The 12,100-nt window shown below is 46.2% G+C and overlaps 1 protein-coding gene across 4 annotated transcripts in view; it reads left to right on the top strand.

Moving 5' to 3' along the window:
• LOC120319384 (BPI fold-containing family B member 4-like) overlaps nt 1-12,100 on the top strand; it is a 28,387-nt gene that overhangs the window by 5,639 nt on the left and 10,648 nt on the right. For all 4 annotated transcript variants that reach the window (XM_039368200.1, XM_039368199.1, XM_039368197.1 and 1 more), the window contains exons 5-13: nt 280-384; nt 898-1,041; nt 2,106-2,166; nt 2,437-2,497; nt 3,518-3,609; nt 8,110-8,322; nt 8,758-8,811; nt 9,617-9,787; nt 11,252-11,319. In XM_039368200.1, coding sequence (XP_039224134.1) covers nt 280-384; nt 898-1,041; nt 2,106-2,166; nt 2,437-2,497; nt 3,518-3,609; nt 8,110-8,322; nt 8,758-8,811; nt 9,617-9,787; nt 11,252-11,319 — 969 coding nt within the window. The remainder of the gene's footprint in view (nt 1-279; nt 385-897; nt 1,042-2,105; nt 2,167-2,436; nt 2,498-3,517; nt 3,610-8,109; nt 8,323-8,757; nt 8,812-9,616; nt 9,788-11,251; nt 11,320-12,100) is intronic.

The following is a 12,100-nucleotide window of genomic DNA, read 5'->3' as shown; positions in this document are numbered from 1 at the left end:
TATGGACTGTTCCCTTGATTTGAATTGTTTCCTGCACTTGTCCGTTGCTGGGGATCTGAATAACTGGGACAAACACACACATTAAAGTCATCCAATTGTAATAGGACCAAGAAACAAAATTGGGGTGTAGATGGTGGACATCAAACATGATATGCATTTAGCTAGGAGCCTTTTTGATTTCCAGTCTAAGCTGCTTCCTCTACAATCGATGGCTCTCAACTCTAGCATTATGGGTCAGTGGAGATGGGATTACTTGAACGACTTTGCTTCTACTTGCAGATTACGAATTGTGGAACTGACTCTTCCCAAGATCAACCTGAGGCTCTTACCTGGCATTGGGGTCCACCTGGATTTATACACCAGAGTGGCACTTAATGGGAAGAGGTAAGCAGGATATATGATGAACGGGACATAGGAGGTGACCAGGCTAAGCCCGAGAGAGGGGTCAAACACGTTATAAATCATGAGTCCCTTGGTGCCCTCAAGAGATCTATGTCCAGCCTCTCTTATCTCCTGCGCATTTCTCTTAACGGTCAATTGACCAGATTCTTATAGGGAGCTTAAATTTGCAATAATTCATCTGAACAGTCTGAATCTCCTGATTTCCTGGGGGGCTTGACATGGTTGAGGGAACTAAGATAACATCATCACTGTTAGAAGGGAGTAGGGTTTGAGGAGAGAAAGAGGAGGGGGAGGAGGAGGAGGAGGAGGAGGAGGAGGAGTGTGGGGTCCTTGGTGCTCTCTGAGCTGGATAGCTTTCTTGCAGATGTTTCATATGTTGTTCACGAAACATCTGTAAGAAAACCACCAAACTCAGAGAGCACCAAGGACCCCACAAACCAAATTAGACAAGTCATGGGTGACCTGAACACTCTTTTCTCATCCCTTCTGTTTCAGCCTCCTTGGTTTGCTCGACATTGCAGTAGAGGTGAACATCACGGCAATCGTCCGTCTGACGATGGACGGCACCGGCTACCCCACGTTGGTGATTGATCATTGTGATACGCTTCTGGGAGGCATTAAAATTAGACTCCTTAGAGGGTGAGCACCACCAGACAGGGCCTCAGTCCCTCCTCGGCTATCACCTTCTTGACCAATTTCATATTTTCATTTCTAACATTTGTTCGTGCTTATTATAGCTGGTGATATAATGCGAGTAGACCTCACTTAACTTGTGTCTGATCCTCAGAGTTACAGCCATTACAGGGTCCCCGTGGTCACCAGATCACGATTTGGACAAATCAGTGACCAGCTCACAAATGTAACATTTGCAGCATTCCACAGTCATGGGACTGCCATTTGCGAGCTTTCCTGCCAATTGCCCGCAAACAGTCACTGGGGAAGCCGGCGGGAAATCGCAAGTAACAGATCCTCACTTAACAGCTCTTGTGATGCACTTAACAAAAGCAACTGGGACTGCTGAAACTGCCATTGGTAAGCAGTGCAGTCGTACGAAGTCATGCTTAGTGACCGCATTGTTCAACAATAGAGTTTTCAGCTCTATCGTTAAGTGAGGACTGTCTAAATCAACAATTCTGTTTATTTAAGCCAACTCAAAGGCCATCATTTAGCTTTGCCCTTTAATTAGGCCCACTTATTCTGTAAAACATCATGTATGTGCCAAAAAAAGACTCTTTCTACTGACTTTCTTACCCACCAACACACAATTAAATGGTGGTTTTGAATTTTTAGCTAGTTCTTGTATCTTTTCACAGCTTCCTAAAGTGGCATAAAATTAGGGAAAGATTATCTGAAGTGCTCAGTTGGGGAACCACGCATGGACAGCTTCCATGTGCCCCTAAAACTCTTGCCCCCTCCAAAAAGAGCTGAAGGCTACTCTAAAGACTATCTCTCTTGGTCTTCAGAACTTTAGGTCCACCATAACTTAGATGAGGGAAATCAAGAGCTGGAAACATTTGTTAATTTGATGTTTCTTTCTTGGTGAGAAGTCTTGAAGGATCTGTGACAGCTAGAACGAGAAGATCTGACTCAATCAGAGTCAGCAGCTGTGCTAATGGAGATGCCCCTTTGCTCCCCAAATGTTCTTCTGCCAATTGGTCACACTGGAGATGTTCCTCATGTCCTTATTTCGTTCTTCTCTGCAGCCTTCTTCCAATTGTGGACAACTTACTAGCCCGTGTCCTTAACAGGCTCCTTCCTGATCTGGTAAGTGAGGTGATTGGTCTGGACAGGCAGGTAGCTCAGAACCGTAAACCCAACAAGACAAAGTTCCTAACACAGGAAGCAAAAGGTCTCAACCACAAAACTTGCTCATGTGTGGTGGTGACCTTGAATGTCTTCTTCCACGCAATGAAGAAACTGTCAAGGGCAGAAGAGATGGAGATGACCACGAATATGGTGGCTTCTTTGTCTCTTCTGCCAGTTTGTTTCCTGACATTTGCTGCAAGAAAGTCACACACATTTTAAATTTTCCAGCTTTGTCCTGTCCTTGACGTTGTCCTGGGCCTTGTGAATGACCAGCTTGGACTTGTGAATTGTGAGTGTTTTTGCTTTCTTCTTCCCGTATGTTTGAAGACTCTTCTTCGTGGCAGAGAGACTGAAAACATGCAGTGCTATATTTTTTCTCGGTTCTGTTTCTGCCAAAAATTGGATTCTTCTTCTTCTTCTTCTTCTTCTTCTTCTTCTTCTTCTTCTTCTTCTTCTTCTTCTTCTTCTTCTTCTTCTTCTTCTTCTTCTTCTTCTTCTTCTTCTTCTTCTTCTTCTTCTTCTTCTTCTTCTTCTTCTTCTTCTTCTTCTTCTTCTTCTTCTTCTTCTTCTTCTTCTTCTTTCTCCTTCTCCTTCCTCCTTCCCCTTCCCCTTCCCCTTCCCCTTCCCCTTCCCCTTCCCCTTCCCCTTCCCCTTCCCCTTCCCCCCCTTCCCCTTCCCCCCCTTCCCCTTCTTCTCTCTTCTTCTTCTTCTTCTTCTTCTTCTTCTTCTTCTTCTTCTTCTTCTTCTTCTTCTTCTTCTTCTTCTTCTTCTTCTTCTTCTTCTCCTTCTTCTTCTCCTCCTCCTCCTCTTCCTCTTCCTCCTCCTCTTCTCCTCCTCTTCCTCCTCCTCTTCCTCCTCATCCCTCTCCCCTCCCCTTCCCTTTTCTCTTTCTCCTCCTTCTCCTCTTCCTATTTCTCCCTGTCCTCCTCCTCCTCCTCCTCCCCTTTTTCTCCTTCTTCCTCTTCTCTTCCTATTTCTCCTCTTCCTCCTCCTCCTCCCTCTCCCTCTACCCTTCCTTTTTCTCTTTCTCCTCCTCCTCTTCCTATTTCTTCCTCTCGTCCTCCTCTTCCTCTTCTTCTTTTTTCCTCCTCTTCCCCCTACTTTTTCTCCTCCTTCCTCTTCTCTTCCTACTTCTTCCTCTCCTCCTCCTCCTCCCTCTCCTTCTCCTCCTCCACTTTAGAAGAGAAATGTAGCTATAAATGGCCCCTACAAAGGCCAGACCACGTTGCTCTAAGGATGTGTGACTTGATGATGCAAGCATGGGGAGGTGGCGAGGGATGGCCCCTGTTGACCTTCTCATTCTCTACAGCTCTGGTTCCTTTGGGAATACTGGGAAGCGTCCAGTATACTGTCTCCAGCTTGCCGTTAGTTACAGGACATTTCCTGGAGATCGATTTAAACGTAAGTCTTAAATATAAGCCACTTGGCTTCAGCTGCCTTCTGGTCCCACCAAGAAAGCCCAAGAAAACATGTGGATTATCAGAGCCAACTCCCATCATGCCTTCAGGGATGTTGAGGTCTCCATTTTGGACTCACAAGAAAGGACTTCCAACCGGGCAGATTGCACGATGCTAGTTCTAGTTCTATCAGAATTAGACTAGTAGTAATGCTCATAGTAGTCCTAACTCTTTACAACCCAGCAAACCATAAAAAAAACTAACCAGGATTGATACTATAATAATAATAATAATAATAATAATAATAATAATAATAATAATAATAATAATAATAGTAGTAGTAGTAGTAGTAGTAGTAGTAGTAGTAGTAGTAGTAGCAGAATAGACAAGAAAGAACTGGAGAAGATAACAAAATACAAAGACCTACAAATAGAAATAGAAAGACTGTGGCAAAAGCAAGCAAGGGTAGTACCAATAGTCATAGGCTCCTTGGGTGCAATCCCAAAACAACTGGAGCACCACTTGGACACCATTGGCATTGACAAATTCGCCATTAGTCAATTGCAAAAGGCGGCCTTGCTAGGAACTGCTTCCATCCTGCGACGATATCTGTAATACCATCAAACATCCACATCTGCCTATCCCAGGTCCTGGGTAAGGACTCGATAGGTAGACAAAATGCCAAATCCAGTCTGAACATCTGGCTGACTGTGCGATGATCCATAATAATAATAATAAGTAAAGTTGGAAGGGACCTTGGAGGTCATCTAGTCCAACCCCCTGCTCAGGTAGGAAACCCTATACCATTTCGGACAAATGGCTGTCCAGTTTCTTCTTAAAAACTTCCAGGGTTGGAGCATTCACCGCTTCTGGAGGCAGGTTGTTCCATTGGTTAATTGTTCTATCAGGAAGTTTCTCCTTAGTTCTAGGTTGCTTCTCTCTTTGGTTAGTTTTCACCCGTTGCTTCTTGTCCTGCCTTCTGGCGCTTGGGAGAACAGCTTGACTCCCTCTTCTTTGGGGCAGCCTCTGAGATATTGGGACACTGCTATCATGTCACTCCTGGTCCTTCTCTTCATTAAACTAGACATACTAAATTCCTGCACCCACAACTTCTGGTGGCAAGTTGCTCCACTAGTTAATTGTTCTGTCAGGAAGTTTCTCCTTAGTTCTAGGTTGCTTCTCTCCTTGATTCGTTCCCACCCATTGCTTCTTGTCCTGCCTTCAGGTGCTTTGGAGAATAGCTTGACTCCCTCTTCTTTGGGGCAGCCCCTGAGATACTGGAAGACTGCTATCCTGTCCCCCCTCGTCCTTCTCTTCGTTAAACTAGACATGCCCAATTCCTGCAACCGTTCCTTATATGTTTCAATATACTGACAAAGGCCAGTATATTGTGTGAATGCAGTTCCTAGATTTCTAACTGACTCCATTAAGCTGATCGTGTGAATGCAGTCAGGGTGTTTCAAACTCCTGGGCCAGATTTGCAGATGGGGACACAGCCATTTCAGATGGCAACAATCCAACTCTCTGACAGAGACCTACAAGTAGGGTGTCACCCGATTACACCAATGGTAACCATAAGGAAGATGTATGTATGGGTTTGAGAGAAGGGGAAGCAACCTTAGGGAGTGGGAGATGCAAAGATTTATTTCCTTTTGAGCAATCAAGAAACAGAAGCGAAGATCACATTCCTGGGAACAAGGATGTGGCTTGCTTTGGGGAGGGCTGGTGTCCTAGATAAAAGCCCCCACGGGGGGGGGGGGAAGGTGTCTGATCTCTTCTGATCTCTCCTGCCAGGAGAGCAGTAACTTCACCTGATTAAACAAAATTTCGCAAGGAGGATTGTTGCAAACCGGGAAATCTGGTCTGTGTGTCTTTGCGGTTGAAGCGTTCCGATTTTGCAAGGAATCCCGGAACCCTTTTATTTGCTTGTCTCTTGTTCGTATCCCGTCTTTATTATTTTTGGAAATCACTCAAGGCGGGGACATGATAGCAGTATTCCAATATCTCAGGGGCTGCCATAAAGAAGAGGGAATCAAGCTATTTTCCAAAGCACCTGAAGGCAGGACAAGAAGCAACGGGTGGAAACTCATCAAGGAGAGAAGCAACCTAGAACTAAAGAGAAACTTCCTGACAGGTGGAACAATTAACCGGTGGAACCACCTGCCTCCAGAAGCAGTAAATGCTCCAACACTGGAAGTTTTTAAGAAGAGACTAGATAGCCATTTGTCCGAAATGGTGTAGGGTTTCCTGCCTGAGCAGGGGGTTGGACTAGATGACCTCCAAGATCCCTTCCAACTTTACTACTACTACTATTACTAACATAGCCAATACAACTTCCTCTTCCTGCTTTCTCCATAACGACAACCCTGTGAGGTGGGTTGGGCTGAGAAAGAGGGACAGGGCCAAAGTTACCTAAGGCAGGACTAGAACTCACCATCTCCTGGTGATTGGCCCAAAGTCACCCAGCTGGCTTTCCTGGCTAAGGCAGAACTAGAACTCACCGTCTCCTGGTGATAGGCCCAAAGACACCCAGCTGGCTTTTGTGCCTAAGGTGGGACTAGAACTCCCCGTCTCCCATTTTCTAGCCTGGTGCCTCAGCCACCAGACCAGACTCTCTCTTTTTTTCCCACTGAAAGTCAAATGCCTTTAACCACCATGAGCGGTTAGTGGTGTAGTGATACCTCATGCGACGCCATCGTAACTCCTGATGGTCGTAAAGCGGGTCACCCATGTGAAGGACCCGATTTCACGACTTCCTTTGCAGCAGTTGCTAAGCGACCAACAGCGTCATTAAGTGAACCGAAATGCTTTGCTATGGGTCAGTTTTGCCAAACAATAGAAGAGAAGGCCCATTTTTGGCCAAAACCACTAGAAAGAGCGGTACGGGCGGTGTATAAATTTAATAAATAAATAAAAGGAAAGACAACGTGGTTGTGTGACCATGGGACCCTGCCAACGGCCTATCGATGGGGGTCAGTTGCCAAGCTCCTGTCACGCAGTCATGTGATCACGAGGGGGGGGGCAGCCGTCAGAACTCAGAACCAGGTTGCAGATACCCCCAGGAAGATCCATTGTAACTTTGAACGGTTGCTAAGCGACCTGTCATATATCAAAGACCATCTGTGTCAGGGCTCTTCAAACTGAGCCCTTTTATGACTTGTGGACTTCAACTCCCAGAATTCCTCAGCCAGGCAGGCACCTGGCTGAGGAATTCTGGGAATTGAAGCCCACGAGTCATAAAAGGGTCCTAGTTCCCTCACGCTGGCTGAGGAATTCTGGGAGTTGAAGTCCACGAGTCATAAAAGGCTCATAGTTCCCTCACGTTGGCTGGGGAATTCTGGGAGTTGAAGTCTACCAGTCATAAAAGGGTCCTAGTTCCCTCACGCTGGCTGAGGAATTCTGGGAATTGAAGTCCACGAGTCGTAAAAGGGTCCTAGTTCCCTCACGCTGGCTGAGGAATTCTGGGAATTGAAGTCCACCAGTCATAAAAGGGTCCTAGTTCCCTCACACTGGCTGAGGAATTCTGGGAGTTGAAGTCCACGAGTCATAAAAGTCTCATAGTTCTCTCACGTTGACTGAGGAATTCTGGGAGTTGAAGTCCACCAGTCATAAAAGGGTCCTAGTTCCCTCACGCTGGCTGAGGAATTCTGGGAATTGAAGCCCACAAGTCATAAAAGGGTCCTAGTTCCCTCACGCTGGCTGAGGAATTCTGGGAGTTGAAGTCCACGAGTCATAAAAGGCTCATAGTTCCCTCATGTTGGCTGGGGAATTCTGGGAGTTGAAGTCCACCAGTCATAAAAGGGTCTTAGTTCCCTCACACTGGCTGAGGAATTCTGGGAGTTGAAGTCCACCAGTCATCAAAGGGCCAAGTTTGAAGACCCCTGACCTGTACTGTGATTTGTGTGGGTTTGGTCCAAGTCGTGCAAAAAAGAACCAAATGTGTAGAATAAATATATGTCATTTTTTTAAAAAAAAACTATGTTTAAATCAATCGTGGTTTAATGCATCCAGCATCCTTACTGTGGTTTGCACAGTAATATGACATCAATAAGACTGAAGGAGAGAATACAGGGAGTCCTCAACGTACCACCACAAAATTTCCATTGCTAAGCGAGACAATTATTGTCCCACTTTACAACCATTCTTGACACGGTTGTTAAGTGAATCACTGCAGCTGTTAGGTTACTAACATGGTTGTTAAGTGAATCTGGCCTTCCCCTGTTGCTTTTGCTTCAGAAGGTCACAAAAGGGGATCACCCGACGTCGGTGCGCTGTGACCATCATAAATACGAGCCGGTCGCCAAGCGTCTGAATTCTGATCACGTGACTGTGGGGGAGGCTGCAACGACGGTCATAAGTGTGAAAAAGGGTCCTAAGTCACTTTTTTCAGAGCCGTTGTAACTCTGAACGGTCACTAAATGGACTGTCGTACGTCGAAGACTGCCTGTAACGTGGAAATCCTCATTTTCTGGGGTTTCACGTTGTTTTTTTCTCTTCCTCCTAGACGGTGGTTGGGCACGTCGTCGGCCCCCTAATCGACTACCCCCTGGGCAAGCCGGAATCCCCCCCTATGCCACCCAGGGTGCCCATGCCACCCCTGCCACCCATGGAAGACACAACTAACTCTCAGCTGGGACTGTCGGTCAACTTCCTCAGCTCCGTGCTGGGCGTCCTGCAGAAGCAAGGGGCCCTGAACCTTGACCTCTCCGATGGGATGGTGAGCTTGAGGGGCCATCGATGTATTTCAGTCGTTGGTAGGGATGTCCCAAAGGGGCTTCTTTTTCCAGGACGTCCTCGTTTTCCCTTTGAAGACGTTTCGCTTCTCATCCCAGAAGCTTCTTCAGGTTCTGGGGAAGGGAAGGATTTATACTCCTTGCAGACAGCTGGTCGTTTGCCTCCTTTTGGAGAGTCGTTGAGGCCTCCTGGAGGCTTTTCTATGTCCTCCGGGTCACCGGAGCGGTGCAAAGACAGACAAGCCTCCAAGAGGTTCTTTGGCTACAACTAGCTCTACCAGCCTTACAATAGCTTCTAACTTCTACCCTGAGCCTTATCAGAGAAAAGGGGAAATTTTGGTACCCTCTGATGCAGACCCACGTAGCAGGAAATAAACTGCTGATGTACACTTATGGCCTATTTTGCTTTCGTCTACCAGTATCCCGAGCTTCCTCCTCTGATGACCTCAACTCTTGGGGCGCTGATTCCGGCGGTAAGCACTTGTGTATATATATAAACAGAGAGCAGACCCCTTCCCTTGCAGCCCTGGTGATGTTACTTAGTTGGATAATGAAACAAAAAGCCAATGACTCTCTTCCTCCTCCTCCTCCTCCTCCTCCTCCTCACTCCCTTCTAGCACTGATGATGTTAGCTAGTTGGGTCCTGAAATGTCACAAGAAAACCACCCAGCTCTGGGAGCATCAAGGATCCCATAGTCATCGCTTTCTCCTCCTCCTCCTCCTCCTCCTCCTCCTCCTCCTCCTCCTCCTCCTCCTCCTCCTCCTCCTCCTCCTCCCCTCTCCTCCTCCTCCTCCTCCTCTCCACACAATCCATTTCTTCTAGCACTGATAATCTTCCCTAACTGGGTCATGAAACATCTGCAAGGAAACCACCAAGCTCAGAGAATACCAAGGACTCTACAGTCCTCCTCCTCCTCCTCCTCCTCCTTCTTTCCACAAACCCCATTTCCTCTAGCCTTAATAATGTTCCCTAGCTGGGTCATGAAACATCTGCAAGGAAACCACCAAATTCAGAGAATACCAAAGACCCTACAGTCTCCCTCTTCTTCCTCCTCCTCCTCCTTTTCCTCCTCCTCCTCCTCCTCCTCCTCCTCCTCCTCCTCCTCCTCCTCCTCCTCCTCCTCCTCCTCCTCCTCCTCTCCACACACCCCATTTCCTCTAGCACATAATCTTCCCTAAATTGGGCCATGAAACGTCTGCAAGGAAACCACCAAGCTCAGAGAGCGCCAACGTTCTCTCCTGATAATATGTGTTGTTTTTCCTCGGGGTGACCCACAGATCTTCCAGAAATTCCCCGAGCCTCGGCCCCTCCTGCTGAAGATATCGGTCCCTGAGGCTCCGACCGTGAAGCTCCAGAAGGACATGGGCTTGATTAAAATTCAAGCCACTTCAGAAATTTTGGCCGTGGAGCCCGAGGGCACCGAGAAGTCTCTCTGCGTCCTGAGCATTGTGAGTATGAAGGCTGTGACATTCCGCAAAGCATCATTCCTCAAAGTCCCTTTTGCTTGGTAACATGGGAGCAGGGTGGCAGGCTGAAATTTCACCCAGGACCGTAAAAAGACTCTGTCGGGGTAATAATTTAACCAGCTGATGTAATGTAAGGTGGATGATGTAATGATAAGAATGATTCAGCAAGGTCTGTGTCCCTTTAAGAGCCTGAGTATAAAAGGGAAGGCTTTTGCTGGAGTCTCTCTCTCTCTCTCTCTCTCTCTCTCTCTCTCTCTCTCTCTCTCTCTGTCGTTTCCTGTTTTAATTGCTGTGTGTTGGAGTTTGCTGCATTACCACGTGTATGTATATTGTTCCTAGTGTATATTGTAGATAGTGTAACATAAACCACCATTTAATATAGGCCGCTGTTTACTGTATTCACTCCTGGCTCATCTTGGGGCAAAGACTGTTCATGCTTTGACAGACTCGATTGTCTGAGTCATGTCACAAGTAGTCCTCGAATTTACGACCGCTCACTTAGTGACTTCTTCAGGTTCCAACGGATCTACTTGAGGAATGCTTAAGACCAAGAGTCAAAGGTCCCATTGGCAGCCTCTCCCCCACATAGTCATGTGACCGTCATCTGGGCGCATGCCAACCGGACTTCATTCACTCCCGTTTGCAGCATCCCGGAGTCATGTGACCGCATTTTATGACATATTATTTATTAAATAAATTTTATCAAATTGATCGGCAGCCCATCTTACCAATTCGGGGTGGGCTTACAATATCATTCATTTTTTGCTGGAAAAAAAAGGCCAGGGGCTGACTTAATGACCTCAGCATTTCCTTAATGATCGTTACAAAATTTACGACCATTATGGTCGTAAACTGAGGACTTATTACAACGTTCCAGCCTGCCTTCTTTCACACCAGCCTGATCATCATCCAAACCCTTGTGTCTGTGTACAGGAAGTCCTGGACTCACGACCACAGTGGAGCCCACATTTCCGTTGCTAAGTGAGACAGATATTGAGTGCCCCATTTTACGACTTTTCTTGCCACAGTTGTTAAATGAATCACTGCAGTTGATAAATGAGTAACTCGGTTGTTAAGTGAATCAGGCTTCCCTGTTGACTTTGCTTGTCAGAAGGTCACAAAAGGGGATCACGTGATCCCAGGACACTGCAACAGTCATAAGTACATGCCAGTTTCCAAGTGTCTGAATTCTGATCACGTTGACCCTGGGGAGGCTGTAACGGTCGTAAGTGTGAAAAACGGTCATAAATCATTTTTTTCAGTGCCGTTGTAGCTTTGAACGGTCGCTAAACGAACTGTCGTAAGTCGAGGACTACCTGTGTAATCTATTCCTGCACACCTAGGGCAAAATTGCCCACTTGAGGGGTCAAAAAACACAATAAAGATGCTTTTTGGAAAAAGCACCTTTGCGATATGGTCAGGATGGGTCCATTGTTGTCCTTCTAGGATGCTTCTTTGCTGGCCAAATTCTCTGTTGAGGACAACAAACTAAAAATCAGCACTCAGCTGGACAAGTAAGTCAGTTATTATTATTATTGTTGTTGTTGTTGTTGTTGTTATTATTATTGGTCATTGCACAGTCAGCCAGATGTTCAGACTGGATTTGGCATTTTGTCTACCTATCGAATCCTTACCCAGGACCTGAGATAGGCAGATGTGGATGTTTGATGGTATTACAGATATCGTCGCAGGATGGAAGCAGTTCCTAGTAAGGCTGCCTTTTGCAATTGACTAATAGCGAATTTGTCAATGCCGATGATGGTGTTCAAGTGGTGCTCCAGTTGTTTTGGGATTGCACCCAAGGCGCCTATGACTATTGGTACTACCCTTGCTTGCTTTTGCCACAGTCTTTCTATTTCTATTTGTAGGTCTTTGTATTTTGTGATCTTCTCCAGTTCTTTCTCGTCTATTCTGCTGTCTCCAGGCACTGCCACGTCCACTATCCAGACTTTTTTGTCTTTCTTATCGACAACTGTTAAGTCTGGGGTGTTGTGTTGCAGATGCTTGTCTGTTTGAATTCTGAAGTCCCAGAGCAGTTTAATTTTATCATTTTCTATGACTTTCTCTATTTTATGATCCCACCAGTTTTTGCTTACAGGCAAATGATATTTTTTGCAGATCTTCCAATGCACCATTGTTGCTACTTTGTCATGCCGCTGCTTGTAATCAGTTTGTGCAATCTTCTTGCAACAGCTTACCAAGTGGTCCACTGTTTCTTCAGCTTCTTTGCATAGGCGGCACTTACTGTCTGTTGTTGTCTTCTCAATTTTGACTTTGTATGCATTTGTCCTTAAG

Source organism: Crotalus tigris, unplaced genomic scaffold (genome assembly GCF_016545835.1).
Source record: "Crotalus tigris isolate CLP2741 ecotype Arizona unplaced genomic scaffold, ASM1654583v1 scf7180000020719.984301794:720406, whole genome shotgun sequence".
Lineage (NCBI taxonomy): Eukaryota > Metazoa > Chordata > Lepidosauria > Squamata > Viperidae > Crotalus > Crotalus tigris.
The sequence above is the reverse complement of the archived record's forward strand: the minus strand, read 5'-3'. Positions and strand labels throughout refer to the sequence as shown.